At 30.6% G+C, this 24,531-nt stretch overlaps 2 protein-coding genes across 2 annotated transcripts; both read left to right on the top strand.

The window, feature by feature from the left end:
- LOC130813654 (uncharacterized) lies at nt 1-705 on the top strand. The gene has a single exon (XM_057679498.1). It carries the CDS (start codon nt 1-3, stop codon nt 703-705), a length of 705 nt encoding a protein of 234 aa, XP_057535481.1.
- Nucleotides 706-16,589: 15,884 nt separating this feature from the next.
- Nucleotides 16,590-20,207, top strand: LOC130813682 (UPF0481 protein At3g47200). The gene is made up of 2 exons (XM_057679524.1): nt 16,590-17,855; nt 19,458-20,207. Exons 1-2 carry the CDS (start codon nt 17,151-17,153, stop codon nt 20,106-20,108), a joined length of 1,356 nt encoding a protein of 451 aa, XP_057535507.1. The 5' UTR covers nt 16,590-17,150; the 3' UTR covers nt 20,109-20,207.
- The last annotated feature ends 4,324 nt before the right edge of the window (nt 20,208-24,531 follow it).

The raw sequence follows: 24,531 nt of genomic DNA on the forward strand, positions 1-24,531 counted from the left end.
ATGAGAAACAGTCGGGATAAAATTTCGAAGCCAAGTGATCCCACAATGAATCCATCCAGCCCATACTTCCTGCATCACACAGACACAAGGCTTAAACTTGTGTCTACTATATTTTCAGGGGTGGGTTTTAAAAGCTGGAAGAGGGCGATTTCCATTGGGTTATCAGGAAAAAACAAAATGGGATTCATGGATGGTACGATTAAAAGATTAACAACAAGTAGTGCTTATGGAAGGGCATGGGATAAGGTGAATAATGTGGTCTTAGGGTGGCTTCTTAATGCTGTAGATGAAAGGATTTATCAAAGTGTGTTGTGGTTTAAGACTACAAAGGAGGTTTGGGACAATCTTGAACAACGTTTTGGCCAATCTTCCTCAGCCCAATTAGTCACTGTTTATGAGGCTATTAACAAAGCAGCACAAACACCCAACATGTCCATTGAGGAGTTTTTTACAAAAATGAAGAGTTTGTGGGACGAAGTAGATGCTGTAGATCCTGTTGCTGTTTGTTCATGGACTGGATGCACATGTGAACTTTCACAAAAGACATTAAAAAGTCAGCAAGGGAGAAGGCTCATTCAATTCTTGATGAAGCTAGATGCAAAGTATCAACATAGTAGAAGCAACATTCTCATGATGAAGGAAATGCCCACAATTATGAAGGTCATAGAATCCTTACTCAAGAACAAATCATCAAGAAATCAATAGAGCAAGCTATGTGGACACCCAAGAAATAACCATTGCTTATAGAACTGAAAAAAGAAAGTATGTTGAAAACAAGAGCAAGAACATCAGGAACAAGAAAACAAATAGTCAATTTTTTTGTGAGCATTGCAAGATTCATGGGAATAATATTGAAAGGTGTTGGAAAATACATGGGTATCCCTCCAATTTAAAAAACAATACATGGGTAAAGGAGGATGCCACAACAAGCAAGGCAAACACAGCATTGAATGAAAATTCAAATCAAGAACCCAACATTGTTGAAGTTAGATTCACCAAGGAACAATATGACCAAATCTTGACTTTGCTCAAGTAACCATCCATGAATGATAATAAAGATTCTTCCACTACGAACACTCCACATATTGCAGGTAACTCCTGTTTTAGTGCATATTTTCATAGTAGTTGGATCATAGACAGTGGAGCATCCAATCATATATTGTTGTGAGTTAAGTTCTTTTATTAGCTATAAAACTTTGCAAGGAAAATCACATTATATCACTGTGCCTGATGGGAGAAAAACCAAGATAGATATTATAGGGAATGTCATTTTACCCAATAGTCTTGTGCTAAAAATGTATTGTTTGTGCCAAATTTACTATTCAACTCACTGTCAGTGCATAAATTGGTGAAAGATCTTAATTGTAAGATTTGATTTTCTATTGACCATTGTTTTTTGCAAGGGTCTTTGACGAAGAAGCTTTTGCTTCTTGATAAGGAAAACAATGGCTTTTATTACACCTTGCCTAAGGATGAAGCAACGCAGTCTGTACAGTTAGATTTCCTGTGCAACAAACATATCCTATTAAACAAAATGCACAACCTGTTGTTGGTGTGCATACTTCTACACAATTTACTGATGTTGTGTGCTAGGTTGCTGCCAAGAATATTAAAGATGATGATCTTCTTAATCACATTAAAGTGTGGCATCTTAGACTTGGACGACTCCCTTTTCTAGTTTATACTTGTTTCTTGAGTTTAGAAAAATTGATGTAAAGAATAAAATACTTTGCACTATATGCCCTCTAGCAAAAATGACTAGATGTAGCTCTACTCCAAGTTCAATAAAAACTTGTGAAACTTTTCAAATGTTGCATATTGATATTTGGGGACCAATGAAAACCCCAATTAAAAAAAATTGTAATAGCTTTATTATAATTGTTGATGATTTTTTCAAATTTACATAAATCATATTGATCAAACAAAAATCTGAATTTCCAACCCTCTTTGCACAATTTTATGAGTTTGTTCTCACACAATTTAGTAAGAAAATCAAAATTGTGAGAACAGACAATGCAAGAGAGTTAAGTGAAGGGGAAACCCTATCCTTTTACAATGCAAAAGGCATTGAACACCAAAATACTTCTGTTAACACTCCCCAACAAAATGGGGTTGTCGAAAAAAAGCATAGACACCTTCTAGAGGTCAAAAGGACATTGTTTTTTCAATCAAAAGTACCTATGTCCTTTTGGGGTGATGTAGTGCAATGTGCTGCACACTTGATCAATAAAAGGCCCCTCACTGTTTTAAACAAGAGGACGCCTTTTGAAATACTATATTCTAACGCACCTTCATATGACATGCTTAAATCTTTTGGTTGCCTAGCCTATGCTTTAACACTAAAAAGAGATAGATCTAAACTTGATCCAAGAGCACATCCATATTCCTTGGATATGCTCAAAACCAAAAAGGTTACAAGTTGTATGATCTACAATCAAAAATGATGTTTGTATCCAGAGATGTTTTGTTTTATGAGAAATTCTTTCCATATGAGTATAGATTAAACGAAAGCGTGAATCCTTTCTTTTTACCTGTATCAAGCACAGATCAACATTGCAGATCAAATCCTTTAGCTGAAAATGAACCTATAGGTCAGAATATTCATTTGAACTCTGTTGAGCCTACTGATGATAGTATATGATATTCTGAAAAAATCTCCTAGACCTATTTGAGCTGGCAAAAATCCAAATCATTTGAAAGACTACGTTCTTATTAGTCATTGGTGTAACCTTGTAGACTATGAACAACTCTCAAAAGAACATCATTAAATTGCTCAAGAACATTCAAAGTTTGTTGAACCCAAATGTTATCAAGAAGCATGCACAAATCCCATGTGGAAAGAGGCTATCCAAAAAGAATTAAAAGCCCTACAAAAGAACAACACTTGGGTTGTTGTCCCTTTTCCTAAAGGCAAAAAAGCCATAGGATGTAGATGGGTGTACAAAGTCAAATTGAAAGCTAATTGAACACTTGAGAGATTCAAGGCCAGATTAGTAACAAAGGGATATAACCAAAAATATGGCATTGACTTTGAAGAAACCTTTTCCCCTATGGTCAAGATGACCACGGTTAGATATTTATTGGCTATTACAGCTAGCAATAAGTGGATTGTGCATCAATTGGATGTGAACAATGTTTTCCTTTATGGAGACTTACATGAGGAAGTATAGATGACTATGCCAGAAGGCATCTAAAATCCAAAGAACAAAGTTTTGTTTAAAAAATCATTATATGGACTTAAGCAGGCATCAAGACAATGACATGCCAAGCTATTAACAGAATTGAGGAATTTAGGGTACGATCAGTCAAAGAATGATTATTCTTTGTTTACAAAATCATAAAAAAATACCTTCACTGTTATTGCAGTATATGTTGATGATGTGCTAATTATTGGTAATAGCAATGGAGAAATTGAGACTCTAAAAAGACATCTCCACAAAACCATCACTATTAAAGACTTGGGGAGACTTCATTATTTTCTGGGATTAGAAGTTAGCTATATACCCGAAGGTATAGTTTTAACTCAAAGAAAATTCATTAAAGATCTTCTTCAAGATTCAGGTGTTACTACCTTCAAGAAGGCAGTCACTCCTCTCCCTTTAAATATAAAACTTTCTGCTTATGGAGGCACTTTACTTAAAGATCCTTACATTTATAGGAGTCTTATTGGAAATTTGAATTTTTTGACTCATACGAGACCAGACTTATCTTACATAGTCCAAAATTTGAGTCAATTTATGCAATCCCCAAGAGATTCTCATTGGAAGGCTCCAATGCACACTTTAAACAATGTGCATCATACATGCGGTCAAGGGAGTGTTATTCAAAGATCATACAAACTCACTCTTAGAGCATATAGTGATTCAGACTGGGGAGCTTGCCCAGATACTAGGAGTTTTGTTTCAGGATATTTGTTATTACTTGGTATGACTCCCATAAGTTAGAAGTCAAAGAAACAACATACTGTTTCCAAATTTAGTTCTGAAGCTGAATATCGAGCTATGTCAAATGCAACTTCAGAGGTTACCTGGGTTATTAGATTGTTACAAGAGCTTGGTGTACATGATCTAAGTCGAGTAACTTTGTTTTGTGACAATCAATCCGCAATCCATATCGCAAAAAATCTTGTGTTTCATGATCCCACTAACCATATAGAAATTGATTGTCACTATACTCGAGATAAAGTTCTAGAAGGCCTGCTCGAACTTTCTCATCTTCCTACTTCACAGCAGTTAGATGACATCCTCACCAAGATTTTACCTTCTTATCAGTTCAACAAATTATTATCCAAACTAAGCGTTGTTAGGCAACCTACTCCTAGTTTCCGGGGGATATTGAATATAATGATGCTAAACATGTACAACGTCCTAATACTGAGTATGATCAACATATGAAGGAACAGAAACTACAATATTATACTAAGGAGCAACAGCTAAAGCAGAGAGAAGCAGAAGATGATGACCACCAATATGCCGATCAAGCCACGTGTGCAAGAGATCCTAATTCAGCATCTAATAAAGATATGTGTTATATAGCTGAGTTAGTTATTAAGGAATTACTAAGATAGGCATATTGTTAGTTAGTTAGAAAGTTTACTATAACAAGAAGTTTGTTATAACTTAATGTTTGTATATTGTCTTTTTCCCTTCTTGTTCTATAAAAGGAGTCTTGTACTCTTCTTCTTAGTTGTTCATTCTTTGACAATTAATAAAGAAAATCTTTTTTCTTTTTGCTACCATTTGTAACACACAAGAAATTGCATCGTTGTGCAAGTATAGAATTGGCAATTATATAAAATGAGAAATTAAATTGTATGGATAATGTTAAAAGAGACTTAAAAATTATTGATCAGAAAAAAAAAAGTGATATGATCAATTTTCAAATATAGAGATTAGCAAAATAAAAATAAAAACTTTGGAATTGAGAGTACAAGTCCCGGGCCGTTTTCCCCAAAATTACTTGAACTTTAACACAATTTGCTTTGCAAAGTTTGAAAATACGAAGACCCAAATAAATACTTATTACCAATTTATCAGTAAAAATTGAATAAAATAAATTTTTTAAAATAAATTCTTAAAATAAGCTTCGGAAAAAGGTTAATTTTAAAAATAAGCGTCTTTGCGTCCGAGCCGAAAGTCAAATTTGTGCTCAGTTACTAACGTTATGACACTGTCTTTATCTTTTCAAACGTTATGTCATTGTCTTTCTTTTTTTATTATCGTAAATTTTTTTATTATTCGTTGTTAGTAATAGTAAACATACTCAGACCTTAGGCTCGGACACATAGACACTTATTTTGAGAAATATCCTAAAGCTTATTTTGAAACTTCTTATAAAAAATTATTTTATTCAATTTTTCTTTTCCTAGGGCCTCTTCTTTCCCCTTTGGGCTGATTTATTGGGCCTTCTCGATGTAGGATTATTCATTTCGTTTGCTGTTATGAATTTAATTAGAAGAACAAACAAATGAGGACACCGAAGTCACCAAGAGTGTTTAGAATACATCTCCAAAAAAAAAAGTGTTTAGAATACAGGATGCTAACTAGTTTGACAACGAATACCCACTCCAAAAATGTCCATCGAATTGAATATCCAACCTCAAAATTCGCACAAATTCTCATTTAAGATGATTTTAGTGTGAAACTATTTTAAAATAATTTAAATAGTCGAACTAAATTAATTAAAATATTCATTTTATACTTAAAATTGTTGGTTTTTGTATAAAACTGTCTTATCTTGACAGTCTTATTTAGACAAACCAAGTAAACAAGCAGGACAGATTGGATGTGGGCTAGTCGAATTTTTATAGGAATGATTGAATGAAGTTGAGTCTTACGGGTCATGGGACAGGTTAAATGTGGGTCAAAATACTTTAATTCGTTGTACTAGTATTTAGCCTAAGAAACTTTTATTGCAACTTAGTTTTAGATCATTTACTAATTTTAAATGAGATAGTATCATAGTGAGACTATTTTTATTTAATCGTCGTACGTTTTTAGCCTTGAAATATGATCACCTACAGCGTTGGACTAAGTTGTAGATGAAACTTAATTGCTAATCCACAATAGGGGTGTTCAAAACCGAATACCGGGTCGACCCGGTTCCGAAAAACCGGGTACCCGGTTTTCCGGATAGCTAAAATTGTATTCCGGATCCGACCCGGTTTAAACCGGGTACTCGGTTTTGTTTTTTTTTTTTTTTTCTTAATTTTTTTAACAATTTGATCTTTGTTGACTTAGTTAACAGCAGACTTTTCCTCTTCATCCTTAAACAAGATTTGAAGTTTCTTTTTCAAATCATCTATTAACTTAGTTAACAGCAATCAAACAACAAAGCATTGCATCTAAAAAAATAAACTGTTCCGCAAAGAGAATGGTTAAATTGAACAAAGATCAAATGATTGCAAAACTAAAACATTATGGTTTTCGAAATAGATATTAAAATACTTAACTAACTTAGTCATAAACTATTAAAATACAAACATTAGTTAATTAAAATACAACCACAATTCCATAAACTATTAAAATTTATTATAAAAAAAAAAAAAAAAACCCGGATACCGGGTACCCGGTTTTCCAAAATTCGCGATCCGTATCCGACCCGAATACCCGGTTTTAAAACCGGGTACCCGACCCGGTTTATCCGAATTTTGGAAACCGGGTAATTTATCCGCTTTTAAAAATCGGAAAGCGGTTTTCGGATACAGATATTTTTGAACACCCCTAATCCACAATATAACAACTAGTCTCTTGAGAGACGTATCTCAAGCCCAACCATCAAAGATTAATGCCTACTTACCGTATTCTTAATGCTTACTAATTATATTCTTAATGTCTACTTTCAATATCTAAAATTTCTACTTATATCATTTTTAATGCCTACTTATAATATTTTAAAAGACATATAATAGCCGACCCAATTAGAAATGATCTCAAAGAGACCGTCTTTCACAAAAATTTATGACAATCTAATCCTAAATATGACTTTCTGGTACTTTAAATGAAACTATGAAAGCATGGTTAGAATAAACAAAGTAATTCTGTTGTCAGGAATTGCATCGGGTCCTTTCCCAGGCGGCCAGGCCCCCCGCTAGTGAACCGCTAATAATCCATTTTATTAAGTCCCAGTTAACTTCCCGCCCTACTAATGGCCCGTAACATATAACCAAGTCCGAAACCCATCAATTGTTGGAGGCTTGGAGCCGAAATTTTCAATATAACCTAAAAAAAATTGGGATAAGGAGATTGAAAATTGCTACAATTATAAAATTAAAAAATTATAAATTAAATACCTTATACATGTATAAATTTACAAATCTTTCAGTGTAAATCTTTACCAATCTTTGCCCTCTAATAGATCTACATGCAAAGATGAAAACAAAAATAAAAGAAAAAATTTGTGGCAAGCAAAATGTGCTTGTTTAGCTAGTAGTACTCCAATAATTCATAAGCAAACATCAATTCAAACATATACAAATAAGTTTATAAAAGAATTAGGCAAAATTTAACAACTTTTTAAAAACTATTTTCATACGATCAGACCCTAATTATAGTTTCCATGAGCGGAATACACTGGATATGATGATAATGAAGTGTTTTTCTAGCGTACTGATCACCAGAATTTCAGTTCTTATTATTATCTTTGTTGACAGTAGTAGAACCAGTACCCAAATTCTTCACTTTAAATCTTTCAAGTTTTCCTACAACTTCCTGTTTAGAAACATCAAGGCCTCTTGATTCAATTAAATAATTAGTGTCATCCCCTTTTGATGATTTAAAAAGATTGATCAGCTTATCTAACCACTTCGAAATTGCCTTCTTATCTTCTGAGTTAGTAGGTTTTTCTTGTAATAAATTCTCTACATGCTCCTTACCATGAAACTTAGAAATCAGATTTTCTAATAATTCATGGAACTCCAAGCTGAATTCTTCCCAAATCCCCTTTGGAATATCGTGTTTTAGATGATCATGTTCTTCATTTTTCCTTTCTAATGGCTCATTATTGTATTCATTATCATTTGCCATGATAACCTAATCTTTTTTTGCTTTGAATATTTTTTGTTGGTAAATGGGTGAAAGAATATGGACACAGACAGATAAAGCTAATGAAAATAAATAGTAGAATTTCTTATTTCTAGTTAATGAAAGAATAAAGGTTATAAGTGTTTATATAGCTAAGTTAGAAAGAGAAAAAATATTATCTCTAATTAACCTAATAAGCTTGAATACTTAAGATAAGAATAAATCACGGGGCAAGAAAAATGACTATAATTCTTGATTTCAACAATGAGTAAACGGAAATAATGACATTGATTGAAGGTTGAGGCTACAAATAACGTTCATATATTGATAGTAAGTCCTCCTATATTTCTGTCATTTTATCCTATTTTGCTTTTGGTACAAAGATTAAAAATTTGATATAATGAGTTTAAGTAATATAATATTTAGAGAGAAATGAATTATATAAAGATTGATTAGCGAGTGACTAGAGGTGTTCAATCGAGTCATCGGGTTAATTTCGAGTCACGTGTTTTAGTTCGGTTCAAAATCGAGTTTTGTGTCCACTTGATTTTTACATTATTTTAAATTCATTTTGAATAAGTCAGATTTAATTCTAAGGTTGGATAAATATCGGATCATCGGGCTTATTTTGAACCTTTATGCGAGTCATGTCCAAATAATAAAATAAGACAAATTTATTAGAAATTAGAATAGATAAAAATGAAAAATAAGACAAATTGAGTTAGTTAATCCACAAAGCTGACAAATCAAACTTGTAGCGTGCAGTTTTGACAAAAGTTTTGAAGTCATGCTTAATAATTGTATTAGCTTGGAAACTTCTCGGTTACATGTAGATTTGAGATTTTTATATGTGGAAGCAACCTAAACTTGGACTCATTCCCTTAGCAGCCTTGGAAAATCTACAAATTGCTTGTACTGTTCTACAAAGAAGTATATGATTTTGCTTGACCCTAGAAGTAGACTTTTCATGGACCACGGTCCACCCGATTTCACGATTATTTTCGAGTTTGAAATATAAATTTTTAAATGAGACGATATTATGGTGACACTATATTTATTGTGTATTGGTTCATGTATATTTAAAATGAGACGGTTTCTTATCTCATACAAGATGAATTGAATTTTAAATTCATTGTAGTAACTTTTTAGTTTTAGTTTTTTTATTATAGATATTTTTTTAAAGGGGAAATGTTAAAAATAAATTAATCTATTGTTGGATCCGCTGAAAATAAACTTAACTATTGTTTACTATTAAATATATTTACTTATTCGATATAATTGTTAAAAATAAACTCAACTATTGTTTATTCCTTATTTTTGACTTACAAAGAAGCTTTAAAAATATTTATAAATAATATATGAGTTTACTTTTAGCAAATATACCTAATAAATAAGTTTATTTAAATTAATTAATAGGTCAATTTATTTTCAGTGAATCAAGCAAAGGTTAATTTATTAATAAAAATTTATATTTTTTAATTCTCATGCTGACGCTCGACTTTAAATTAGGAAAAAACATAATTTTATATGGACTAAAATATAATAACACTGTTAAATTTTTTAAATTAATTTTAAATTTTCCTTTTGAGACCCAATCTATTAATCTTTCTGTCACATTAAGATGCTTTTGTACTCAAATGTAATTATCTCATTATTGACAGAGGAATATTTACTTTAATTATCTCATAAATTCAAATGTGTTGACGTAATTTAAGTGTTTCAAATTCTGGCTTGTTTAGAAACATTGAGCAAAATCATGTATTTCCAATCTCTAAAGATAAATGCTTTGTAGAGAGCCACTGGCTATTAAATATTTATATTTCTCATCTTAAAAAATGAAAAATACGTCGGAGGGATGGATTATACTTGATGAGCCTTTCTTATTTATCGAGAAAATCTTAGTACATAACGGTATTGTGAGTTAGGTTAGCAAATAACTCTTATATAGTAGAATTTTATGGGGTTAGTGTTTTGTTATTTTAATTTATCTTTTTAAATTTTATTTATTTTATTATTATTCTTTTTATCTTTTTTGCGAATTACAAATCACAGTTATTGATTAGAAATTTTTGCTTATTTATTACTCGGGCCTTGACCCTTTCTTTTTAATAACCTTCCACTTGTCGTTGACACTACTCGTCAATCAATATAATTTTTTATAATTTTTAAATTATATACAAACAAAAATAAGAAATATTGTTCTGAATAATCTCATTTATTGTTTATCTGTTGCGAATGATTCCTAGTATTGATTATTTTTAAATAATCCAATCTTTGTATATTTTTTTGCTGATAGCACCCCTTGGTACATTTTAACTAGCTACTGTAGATACTTACCACCAAAAGGGAGTAGGTATAAACCAACGAAGAAGCATAAAGAGGAAGAAGAAGTGAGTGTAACGGCTAGTGGGTACCTGCAACAACCAATTAAAATACGATAAGAAGTGTTGTCTGCAAAACATATACAAAGATTGGACTATTAAAAAATAATCAATAATATGAATTATTACAGCCGAGGAAAATAAGTGGAATAATTGAATGAATATAATAATAATATATTGAAAAAAATAAAGGAGTAGCCGTCACTGCGTCAGTGAAACGGAGGAATTAACGTTGGACTTGATTCATCAGTTGGATCACAAGCTTTTCCAATGTCTCTTCAACAGCCCACTATGTCTTTGTATTATTGGAATCAGAAGTTGGGATCACAAATTCACAAGCTTTCTCTATATCTTTTCATGGCCTATTTGATATGTTTGGTTGCCTAAATAAGGCTAATTATTTCATTCCATAAATATTGTAAAAAATATTACTTTCTCCCAACTTATTTATTTATTTTTATTTGGAATAATAGAAGAAATCAAGAAGAGTAACGTTAAGGGACATGATTCTAATAAAAATGATCATTGATTAGAATCTATAATGATAATGATTATTGTTGTTTGAAATTATAAAAAGGAGTAAATAGTTTAACAAATAGATAAGGGAATTATTAATGAGGATCGGGATACCATCAATTGGAGAGAGTAAAGTAAAATTTAAGAATTAAAATAAGAAATATGTGATATCCTTTTCAGCAAAATGTGCTAGACTAATGAATTATTCTTATCGTAAAAAATATCGCAATATTAGCTGAAATCAGACCAAAATCATTGGTAAGGCAACATTTCCTAACAAAACTAACTAATATTAATTTTAATTTTAAGAAAACACTAACTATGAAAATTAATTTTTATTAAAAATGGTAGGGCCAAGGCCCCACCACCCCAAACCATAGGTTCATCTATGGTCCCATTATAGAAAGATTCATGAAAGAACTTTGTAAAATTTTTGCATTTGAAGAGAAATTAAAAAAAAAAAAACAAATAACAAGAAAAGAGTACTTGGTCTTGGTCATCAGTTTAGTGTTCCGCACAAAGTTAAGGTTTGGGAGAGAGGTAGTGAACAATACATATCATACCCATGCCCCCTCAAGGGAGATAGTGAGAGAAATGCGCACAATCAAATTAAACCACCAAGTAGTGAGCGCCCTGTTAAATGAGAGACGGCTAGCACCAAAATAACGTAGAACAAATCACCTATAAAGCACAAATTAAGTTGTATTAGGATTGGGCCGCTAGGAAAGAATTAAATAAATAAGCAGATTTACATAAAGCAGAAAGGGTAAATGAAAGGAACTATCAGAAGTCTGGGACATGAATTCGACACCTATAACTACTTATATCGATCATTCGAGATGTACTGCTCACTCAAGTCGATTTTTAACTGCTCCTTCCATTAACTCTTAAGTCTACCCCATCTTCTCTTGCACTTTACTATGAGGCTTTTCACCATTCTCACGGGTGCATCATCAGTCATTCTCTTCATATGTCAAAACCACATCAGTGATCTATTTTTGCGTAATTTTGCCCATAATAGGGCAACCTAACCTCTCTCTCACATCTTGATCAGACTGAATCAAACTAGATCAGACTATACCATATCAGATAAGACCAACCAAATCAAATTAAACTGAATCATATCAGATCATACCAAAATAAGATTATCTTAATAAGTTCAATCAGATCTGATCTGATCAGATCAGATGAAGAGAACATGCGATCAGATTAGATAAAGAGAACAGCCTAATTCTATTTTAAACGTATCCTACTTGCAATTGCCTAAACAACCCACGCCACAAGTACACAACCATTAGACCATTATCATTCCACGTCGAGTTCATCGCACACATCTTGTGCGTAGAGTCGTAGACATGAACAACGTGGAGTCTTATTAACGATAATCTTAATAATTAGTTTATTTTGTTGACTTACAAAACGAAAACACCTGGCATTTCATCATAACATGGGAAAGATTATAATAAGTCAATTTTTCTCACAAAATTTGCCTTATAAATTATCTAATGAAAAATTTTTAAAAAAAAAGCAAGTACATTTATAGTTTATGAAAAATTAAGTGAAATGTGTAGAAGAAATAAAAAGTTAAATTAAATATTTAGATAAAAATTAATAAAAGAATATAAATCAGGGCAAAAAAATAATAAATTTAATAAAATAGATTAAAAAATAAATAAATTATGTAAGATAGAGGAAATAAAATTATCTTTAAAACTTAACTTTATAAACAGATTACAAAAGAATGAAACATTTATATTCTTTTAGATGAAAGATCCAACGGAGAAAATATCATTATCAACCACAACCAATAAAATAAATTCAGAAAAGTCTATATCAACGTGGGCACTTAGCTTAGCTGTATGTGCATGATCAATAATTGAAAGTGCATCAAATACTTCTATTTTCTTGTTCCATTATACTTACAAGTTACAACTACAACATACTATAACATTCTACGGTATAATATATTATAATTAGTTATAAATATTTCAGCATAAAGATAATATTAATTTTATTTTACGGTATAATATATTACAATTATTTGTAAATATTTCAATATAAAGATAATATTAATTTTGTTTTGGTTTAATTATTACTATATGTGTTTATATGTGTTTAGGTTATACATTACACTTGCAAAATTGTAAAATAAAAAGAACATATAATATTATTGTGTACTTACTCTTTCTTTATATTTTGCAATATTTACCTTTCAGTCTCTCATATCAATTATGAATTTTGTATTTTTTACTCTTTTTATATATTTTGCAACATTTACCTTTCAGTCTGTCATATAAATTATGAATTTTGTATTTTTTAATTATCTTTTAATCTCATGTGTTAGGGTAATTTTTTGTGTTTTTAATTCATATATATAATCATTCTCATATTTAACTTTTTGAAAAAATTATTCAGAATAATTTAACCTTTAACTGATTTTTCTATAATAATTTCAACTATTAATTAACCATAAATAATCTCATCTAGCATGTAGCATTATTAGTCTACCTGCTACCGGTTTGGATTTTATAAATTTGATTGCCTTTTTTTATTTTACATTAATTAAACTTTTTACCATCCTCCCACCTAATATCACTGTCTCTTCTTTTTTTCAATTTCAAGCTAAAACTGGAACTTTCACTCTAATGGCAAAATCCACCACTGAAAATAAATACAGAAGGTAGATCTGTAGATGCAATTGACATTTAAGCAATGAAGATTAACTCGCATAGTTAATATCTATTATTGGTAAGTTAACAAAAAAAGTTTCTGTAATTTTCGGTTTCAATAAACCCTTATTCTTTTCTAAATTTGCTTGTTAATTTTCTCTATTTATTTTGTGTTGTAGGCTAATTTTCTAATTCTTTTAAATTAAAATGGTGGTATCGTGGGGTGTTTAAAAGAAATGAAGTATATTTTTTTCATGGTAGGAGAGACACATGTTTAAACGAAATATGAAAGAGAGAACAAATGGGATAAAAGTGATTTTAATGGAGCTCTATACTGGTTTAAATGGAGAAATAAAAGTGAAAAGGAAGATTGAATTTTCAATGGTAAAATGACCTGCTGGAACCGGTTAAAACAATAATAACAATGTTAAAAGTTAAATGACCCTATATTTAGTATTATTTATAATTAACCAATAGTTGGAATTATTGTAGAAAAATCAGTAAAAAATTAAATTATTTTAGATAATTTTTTCTAAATTTTTTTATTTCACATATATATATATATATATATATATATATATATATATATATATATATATATATATATATATATATATATATATTTCTTTTACTTTTCTATATAAATTTTTCATTTCAAAAATTTTTATACTTCCTCATTTCCAAAAATACTAGCAATTTTTTTTTAAAGCAATTTAATGTCACTACAACAAATTTGACTTTCCACAACATTAGATTTAGTAGCATTAAAAAATGCCATTAATTTATATTTTTATGGGTTATTATCAATGGTACCCTTGTACTATTGAAAAATTACAATGGTACCCCACTGCATTTCGGTGGTACCCCCCAAGTATATGCTAATTACAACCGTGACACTATTAATCAATTTTCCGTTAAGTTGCCGTTAAAACCTAACTATGGTTAGTTTCTTCTTCTTCTTCCCTTTTCTCTTTCATGGCTGCTCTTCTTCCATGGCAGCTCTTCTTCCATGGTTAGTATGGAATTAGTCTTTGAATCTTTGCATTAGAAATACACTTACAAAACCCCACAATTCCTTCTAATTCAGTGTAATCCTAATTCCAGTACAAGCTCTTTCTCGGCATTAAATTTCTGGAAATTAGCTTCATGCTGCTGCATATAGAAACACACTCTATAATCAGCAATCAATTCAGGACTAATTCCACTCAAACAACAACACTAAATAGTAAAACCACAATAATAATATTTCCCAAAAAAAAATAAAAAAAAAAAAAACAAACAGAACAATGCCTCAATTACAAATTCAACCTGATCGCAGACTCCATTTGTGTATAAAAAAGAAAATATTTATCACAATTAAGGTTGGGGTTGTGTAAATTGGGGTTGCTAATTCCTCAAAAAAAATGTGAAATTGTAAAACATGAACCCTAATTTAGTTCATGCCATTTTTGGGTAAATTCTTTGTCTCTCTTTTAATCTGTATTTTTTTCACATTTTTGATTCGAGTTCCACATTTTTTCTTGTTAATCAACGATGGCGGTCTCCAATTACCACTTAACAGCCTCATCTTCTCTCTCTTCTTCTTCTTCATCTCTCTTTACTCGTTCGAAATTAGTTTCATCAAGGTTTATTTTAGGAATCAATGTTGCATTTTGTTTGATTTTACTCTCAATTCGTACATTTTTGTAATGAAGAAGTGATTGTGTTGATTTCAGAGTTCAAATTGTTGCTGTTAAAGTTAAGAATGCTGGTATTGTCCTGTTGTCAAATTGTCTTGATGTTATAATATACCCAGTTAGATTATTGAATTTTTCAATTTATGCTGGAGTTGTCTTGTCTTGTAATTTGGAAGCTTTTTCTTAATTTTTTCTTGAACTATAAAGTTTTTGGGTGAGATAATTGGGGGTTTAATACTGGAAGCTCATCTTAAAGGTTTGAAGAATAGAGTATCCGTCTCTTAGATTCCATACTAAGCTGCCATGGAAGGAGAGCAGGAAAAGGGAGGAAGAAAAAGAAGAACCTAACCATGGTTAAGTCATTCGAGATTTAACGGCAACTTAACGGAAAATTGATTAATATTGTCACGGTTGTAATTAGCATATAATTGGGGGGTACCACTGAAATGCAATTGGGTACCATTGTAATTTTTCAATAGTACAAGGGCACCATTGATAATTTCCCTATTTTTATTTATGAGAAATGTCACTAAATGTCACTATAGTATGATTTTTTATTATGCTGATAAAGGAGCTAATATATGTCACTAAATTCACTATATATACTATTAGAAATTCGAAGTAGTAACATTTAAATTAAATGTCACTCAATATATTCCACTAAAAGTAAATTAAATTTTATAGTGTGTGTTAATTCAATTCTTAATATCTTTGATTATATATAATTAATAGAAAATTGTAAAAAACTGATATTAATAATCTTTGTATTGAAACGAATCAAATAAGATTCCACTTAACCGTGTATTAACTTATGGATGAAAATCTAATCACAAATTATGGATGATAAATGAATAGTAAATTATCTTGTAATGGTGCAAATAATTTGGAACGGAGAAACTATATAGTAGATAAATATAAATAAAGAGCTCAAAATTTTAAGCCTTAATATCTCTAAATATACATCATAAAAAATTATAAAAAATATATTGTTTCGATTGTGAAACGAGGAAGTGTAAAAGACACTTAAAATACCTGGAGATAGGTGGGAGTGTGATCAAGAGGAACGACTTGTGGGAGGAAGCGACTTGAATTCCTGCAAAACAACGTTAGCCTTGTCCGGGGGTGATCTCCCGGAAAACCCCTCCGACGCTCAAGTTAGAATGTGGATGTGAGAATATGGAATTAGCGATTACAGAATGAATACCATAAAATGCAGTGGGTGATGCTATTGGAATGTTGGTAGGCTAATGAAGTGGAGTATGAGCGAGGATGCTTAAGAAGATTATTTTCAGATGATCCTTTTCTTCTTGGTAGCTGCCCCTATTTATAATGATGGAAAGGAAGTTATTGTTGAGGAGGAGTGGATGATCATGGGAGTAATGGGCAGCAGCTGGTGGTTATGATGGAGAGTGGAAGATAGTGGGCAGTTATCCACCGTGGAAGAAGGATGATCAAAGAATGTGGGTGAGTGGGAAGTTAGGTCCAACAGGTAGTTACTTCCAAGAAAGGAAGTTAAGGTTTCCTGAAAATAGAAACCCTATGGGTCATTCAGGAATAATGGGAGATTCAAAAGCCCATTTGACCAACAGTCAAAGTCCACTGTAAAGGTCAAGGGGTATTTTGGTAATATGATGCAAATTACTAAATAAATAAATTAATTGAGTAAGTAGTACCATGACATATATAATTAAAAATATACATTAAGACGAATTTAAAGAGATCTTACATTAATATATTTTATCTTTTATATAAATTTCAAAAATCATAATTAAATTTCTTTGTCCTTAAACTATATTAGAAAATAGAGGATCGGGGTAGAATGCGTATATTGATCTGCTATCTATCTAATCTCCTTAATTCCCCATCTGATAAAATTAAAGTTCCGCCATGGGCAGTAACACCCCAAGTGAAACCCAAAACCCAGACCACGATCACGAAACGATCAGCATCATAACGATGGACGAAAACCGATTACAATCCATCCAACAAAAAATAAACACACCCCCAAAAATCCTAAGCAAAACAGCCGGCCGAGCAACCTGTTCCATCTTCAAAGTCCCCAAAAGCTTCACAGATGTCCATGGCGATCTTTACCAACCCAAAATCATAAGTATAGGCCCATTCCACCATAACCGCCCACAATTCCAAATGATGGAAGAACACAAATACCAGTACTTGGGTCAACTCATAGCAAGCACATCCGTCAGTCTCCCGCAACTGCTGACAGCCGTAGCTCCGCTGGTGGGGAAGGTTCGAGAGTGTTACTCGGAAGAGATTGATTATGATGATCAAGAGTTTCTGGAGATGTTGGTTGTTGATGGGTGTTTTGTGATTGAATTGTTTAGGAAAGTTGCAAGATGGGAAGCCATGAATGAAAGTGATGATCCAATTGCGTCTATGTCTTGGATATTTCCGGCTCTTTTGAGGGATTTACATAGGTTGGAGAATCAGATTCCGTTCTTTGTTTTACAGTGTTTGTATGATTTAACTTGTGGGGAATTTGTTGATAGCAAAGTTAGTTTGGCTACTCTTTCGTTGGAATTTTTCAATTTTATTATTCAGAGGCCCACTGATATTATCTTGCAATATAAGGTCAGTTTTCCTTTGTGCTTTCCTACCCTTCCCCCTTCCTATTTTTAATTTAAAAGTTATTTAGAATATATATATGCTTGTTAATCAATTACTTCCTCCGGTATGATATGTTGATGGGGTTGATGACCATAATCACGATGATGATCAATTTTTCTGTTTGGAAATATTTGCTTTATAGACTTTGTAATACTATTTATCTTTGAAATTTATGTTATATATTGTGATTAATTTGTAAAAAAATATATAATCAAGTGAGTTCTTTTTTGAATTGTCTAATCAAATAATTTTATAATATCAAAATATTTTAATTTGTCATTAAGCATCATTTAAGATATAAATAATCAAATGGATATTCTATATGATAGACACGAATTTTTGTAAAAAGTCAGTGGTACAAAATCTTAAAAGAAATTTGTACAAAATAGCATTGTACTTTTGGAAATTTAAGTTGCCTTAACATTAATGCCCAAAAAACGTTAAATCATGTTAAGTTGTGAAATTTCGTTTTTACCCTTATCTTTTTTCATTAAAATACAGTAACCTTCTTTTTTTGAAATTCCACAAAATAGCATTGTACTTTTGGAATTTAAGCTGTCATACCATTAATGCCGAAAAAATCTTAGGTTATATGTTAATTTGTGAAATTCTAAAAATATAATCTTAATTTGTGTAATTTTTTTAAGATTTGCTACCACTCACCTTTTGCAAAAGTTCGTGACTACCATGTAGAATATTCCATAATCAAAATTATAAAAAGTGAAACGTAATAAGTATAATGGAACGAAGAAAGTATCAATGAATAATGTCAAACTTTGTCCGCAAAAACAAAAAAAAATTATCATATTGTGAATGAAAATATATTATCCTCCATTTTTAATTGATAGATACATATAAATAGTAAAAAATATATACTTTTTGCTAATCTAAAGTCCAATCCATTAACACAAGGCTTTATAGTCAATTGATAAATTTAATTAAATAAAAATATATTAAAAAATTAAGATTAACTTTCAAATTAAAATATATACAAAACTAAGATTAGATTTGAAATCGACAATACATTAAAATTTGTATGTTAATATATGTCAAAAAAATAACATTATTAGAAGTCATTGTTATTTTTTTACTATTTTATTTGTATTTTAATTATTAAAAAAATAAATCAAATTTTATATTAAAATAATCAATGATTAAAATTTGGTTGACTTTAAAATTCAATCATTATGTAATTATTCGTTTAAGGATCCTCTAATTATACGAACTCAACAAAATAATCCTATCTGAAACAGTATTGTACAGAAAAATGTCAACATAGTACTTTAGAGAGTTTATATGTTTTCTTTTAGTTATAGAACAAGTATTACTTTTTCAAGTAAGATTTTATTCGATTCTTATTTAGTTTTCTTTTTCTCTCGCCCTACCTTCTAATTTTAAAATATATACAAAAAAAACTCCTAATAAAAAACAATTAATACCTTAAGGTACATAGAAAAACAGAAAAATAAAGAAGTAAATGCCACCATTAAAATTTGACTATTTACAAGTCTTTGTTAGTATTATCTAAATTATAATGTGGACTCATGGTGTTGTGGTATGCTATAGGATGTACAACCCAAACATTTATTAGATCTCTTACGATCAAGTTTCATCACCCAAGAGTTAGACCCAAAGGACCTTTCAAACCAAAACAAAGCTCCTTCGGGCCATGTGGTTCCTTCAGTTTCAAAGCTTCGACAAGCCGGAATCCATCTAAGGCCGGGCAAATCAGAAAGCTTCCTAGCAATCAAGTTCAAACGAGGGGTGATCGAAATGCCAAGGATAACGATGGACGATTTTTTAAGCTCATTATTAGCTAATTGTGTCGCATACGAACAATGTCACAAGGGTCATTCCTCATACTTCACCACGTACGCAACATTCATAGATTGCCTTATAAACACGGCTAAAGATGTTGAGTATCTTTGTGACAAGAACATAATCGAGAATTATTTTGGAACTGAGGCTGAAATTGCTACATTTATTAACAATTTGGGTAAAGAAGTTGCATTTGATGTTCATCAATGTTATTTAGCTAATTTATTTGATGATGTTTATGCGTATCATAAAAATAATTGGCATGTTTATTTGGCCACTCTTAAGTATACTTATTTCAATACTCCTTGGTCATTCATATCTGTTGTTGCTGCTTGTGTTTTGTTGGTATTGACAATTTTGCAAACATTGTATACTGTTGTACCATACTACAAAAAATAGTGACTGGGTATGTTGAATCTTTTCTCTAAGGAATATTAAATTTTATTTTTCATATGTAAAATTACATGTAAAGGTTAATTTTATATGTGTCTTTAATCATGGTTCCGGTTCGGTTCTTGTATGACCAAGCTTCAAGTATATGGTGTAAAGAGTATGTATTCGGCAAGGCTTGGGTTGTAAAAACGAAGCAAAAACTTGTTGTTTGAGGCCGAAGGTATTTTGACAACTCGGTTCTTAGGCTAGCCACTACCACCGGACTGACAGGCTCTACCTAGCACCATCCTACCCTGCAATCTCCTTCTTGGAGTCCCCCTTCCATGAATTCCTCCGACCACCTTCTCCATCACATATTCATTATCCATTTGAGAAATACCACCACCATTGACATATGTACAACCTTCCTCTCATCTCCAATGACAATGTTCAATTTAGGTCTCAAAATTGTACTAATGTTTCATCTCAAAACTCTACAATTAGAACTTTTTTTCTTGTTTATTTTTTATGAGATATGGGTCTTACTTAATTTTACCTTGATGAAACTGAAAATTGTTGTGGGGAAGATTTCTCTCCTGCGCTAATGGAGATTGCAACCCCCTTGATAAATTTACTCCAAACACGGTGGTTATGGTTGTGCTTGAGGTGATAATTGTTGCAGAAAAGGGTTTTAGGGGAGAAAGGTTTTGCACAAAGGGGATTTTAGGGGGGGGGAAGGTCGCGAGAAGTGGGGTCGTGGGAGGAGGGTTGCCGAATAGGGGTTGTAGGGTAATGGTTTCAGGGTGAGTGGGTGGCTATGGGGAGGGTGGTTGGTGGTATGCTGGTGAGAGAGGGGTTTTTTTTTAATTCATTTTTAATTTTTAGAAGGTTTTGTTTTCATATAATTTGTTTGGGTATTTACTCTATGTTTTAATTAAAAAAGATAAGGACCATTTAAAGTTTGACATATGGCATATTTAAATTTTTTCTTTTATTTTTTGCAGAAAAACCGGCTATAAGAGGTGATGAAAACAGGCAAGTCCTTTAAAAGAAAATGTAGTGCAAAGATCAGATTTTTAAAAATAATCAAAAGATGAAATTTTTAAAAGAGAACCATCTAAAGGTGAAATTTTTAAAATTAAATTTTCCTTTTCTTTATAGGTGGTTATGCTTTGTATGTGGGGCTTTGAGACTTATGTTCAAAATGCCCCTTATACACTATTGTGATCATAACGCTTAATTATTCTTCTCAATGATTTTTTCAATCACAAATGGATGCGAAGATCACATTTGAAGTATTAAACAAAACACATACGATGATACGAACATATTATACTAAGAGTTGGCTTACTAATTAAAAGTATTTCTTTCATATATTGTGATATAAGTTTGATTCTCACTGTATATAGGAAGATTAATTCTCCCTTTGACCTCTTGCTCGTTGGAGATTCACCTTAACCTAATTTTTTTTAAAAGCCCATTATTAATCTACTTTATTTGTGGATCTTTCTCAAGTCGAAGGCCTCTTTGGCTACACTATTTTTTATGAGCATGAGTTGCCTCATTCTTTCTCTCTTCAGACGCTGATCATAATTCCTATAAGCGGGATACATTAGATATGATGATGATTATTATCTACTTCTTTCTTTAGTTAATAGATATCTTTGTGGTCGAGTTATTTCTTTGAAGATTTTATACTTACTTGGCATGTTTTATTGCTTGACTACTTTTAGGTCAAAAAAATCGAGCTAATTTCAAGTAATGTGGGCCACATTAGTTTATGATTTGATGGCCAATATGAAAAGTTCAGTTGAGGATCCATGGTCAAGTGCGGAAGTTTTGGGCTAGTGTGTTGAGTTGATTTATGGATTGGGCCTAAATCTACCCGTATTTAAAGATATTGTTTATTTACTACTTCTATAACTTAGTGGTTGAGTACTAGTTTTTTTTTCTTAAAACGCCATAAAATTATAATCTTAAAAACTTTTATAGGGCCACCAATTTAATATAAAACCAAATAGTTCAAGCAAATCTTAGGAGGGTCATATAGAATTTTAACGATTGAATGTTCTAAAATTTTCAAATGAGATGTCTTTATGATGAGATCATCTCTTTTGGACTTATCTAATGTATACTTACGACCTATTTAGTAAGCGATACCAAATGGTGGGAATGAAAGTGATTTGTAGAGTAAATTTTCATGATTCGTATCATGTTTGAAAGTTGGATCATAAAAAAGTTCTTTTGTTCACAATTTTTCATTACCACATAATACCACATTTTCAAATGGTAGTGCATTTGAATGAATTTTGAGAAGACATTGAGATTGTTGAAAGAGAATAAGCATGATTATTAATTTACCAAGAGATATTCCTACCAAAATTATACTAACTTTTTCATTATCATTCACACCATTTAGTATTGATTACCTAATGGGTTATTATTGGTTTAAAGTGATCACTTACAGTAAATTGATCACTTTTTATAGTCTTAGATTAGAGAAATCACTTATAATCATAAAGTGATCAATTATAATATCAAATAAAGATAATTTATTATTTATACAAATTAATCTTACAATGAGACAATCTTAAAACAATACTTATTGTTAAAAAGCTTGTTTGAGGGGTCCTCCCCGGTCTCCATAAGGAAAGATCCGCATTTTGTATGCAACCTCTTGTTTGAGTATATATTCACCTATATTTATTTATTTATGTGAATGAAGCAATCTTATAAACATAATTATATAAAAACATAAAATAAAAAGATAAATAAAATAGAAATCAACTAAAAAAAGAAAAATGTGGTATTAAAAAATATATAATCAAAAGGATAACAAGTAGACAAACATCTCTTTCAAAAAGATGGGTTCATATTGAACTTTTTCTTTACTACAAAAGAATGTTTCTGCATTTTCCTCACAGAGTCACGGTGAGAACAACTTTATTAGCTTTGGTCAATGTACATTAAAGTCCCAAATAACCACTTACAACTTCAAAGTAATCACTTATACTTTTAAAATGATTAATTGTAACCATAAATTGCAATCTTAAACTGATTACGTACAACCTTAAATTGATAATTTACAATTTTAAGTGATCAATCAGAAAAATTAATTGATTATATAAGTTTGTCTCATAATGAGATAGTCTCATACACGACTTGTTGTGGTTCTACGTTATTGGCCAGTATAGGATCATTTTATCTGATTGGGTCAGGTTTGGATTGATCCAATGGGTTATATTTAAAAAAAAACAAATAACTTTTCAAAAAAACTTAATGATTTTTGTGTTTTATAAATTATAATTTTATGAAAATGACTAATATATCTCTTTTAATGCTTGAACAAAAAAATTTTGACTCAAATTACAAATTTAACTAAAAATATAGTAGATTTCAACTAAAAAAAACGATGTGTAACTGAAAATTTGACAAAATGTAGATTTTGGGTCAAAATGATTGAATATGGTTTACAATTAATCAACTATTTTTTTTTCAGGTATCTTAAGTTAGATCTTTTTCGAATTAAATTTAAAAAATTTTGAGTTCTGATCGATCAATTTTTATTGGGTTTTAAAATTGGGTCATGACTCATAAATTGACATATCTATCCTCCAAATTTCACATATTAGAAAGTTTCACTAATTTGAGAATATCTAAGAAAATACACAAATTCTTGTATGAAACGGTCTCATTATAAGATGTGTCTTATACTTGAGTTAAATAGCTTAATAATAAAAACATTTATCATAATAGACCTTTTATATGAACTTATCTCACGATGTGACAGTCTTATACAATAACGGTTCAAGAAAGTATGGGACAATCGCTACTGATCACTAGTAATTAGAGTCACTTTACTCTTTAAGTTCTTATGAATCTTAATCTTAAATTAATACTTACTTTATTTAAAGTTGTAATACTTTTCTTGAAAACTTACGCATATTATGTGAAAAAATTCATTTTATTACCTCATAAGCTGAGAAAAGAGAAATAAGAAGTTGACTATCAAAATCATTTATTTTCTTTTTGAAAATATTACTTGAGAATAATACTAGAAATTTTTAAAAAAATAAAATCATGTAACTTGACAACCACCTAACAAAAGTATATAAATGGACATATAAGACAAACATAAGAAGAGATAGATATAATTCCTCTGTTCTAAAATATTCGCTACATTGTGATTATTTACACTATTCTTCGTTCAAGCTTATTTAATATATTATTGTCGCTAATGTGTAAGAAAAAATATAGTCAATTAGGATCTTATTTGAATCGTCTAATCACATACTTATAATATTTTTTTTATAATTTTTAGATTAGTATAGTTAACCGTAGAAACTAGCAAATATAGTGGAACGAAGGAAGTACTTCTCCGTTCCTTTTTGTTTGTCCAGTTTTGTAGAGAAAAATTTAAATTCAATTTTTAAAGTATATATTAAAGGTA

The sequence above is a fragment of the Amaranthus tricolor genome, chromosome 5, assembly GCF_026212465.1.
Source record: "Amaranthus tricolor cultivar Red isolate AtriRed21 chromosome 5, ASM2621246v1, whole genome shotgun sequence".
Classification (NCBI taxonomy): Eukaryota; Viridiplantae; Streptophyta; class Magnoliopsida; order Caryophyllales; family Amaranthaceae; genus Amaranthus; species Amaranthus tricolor.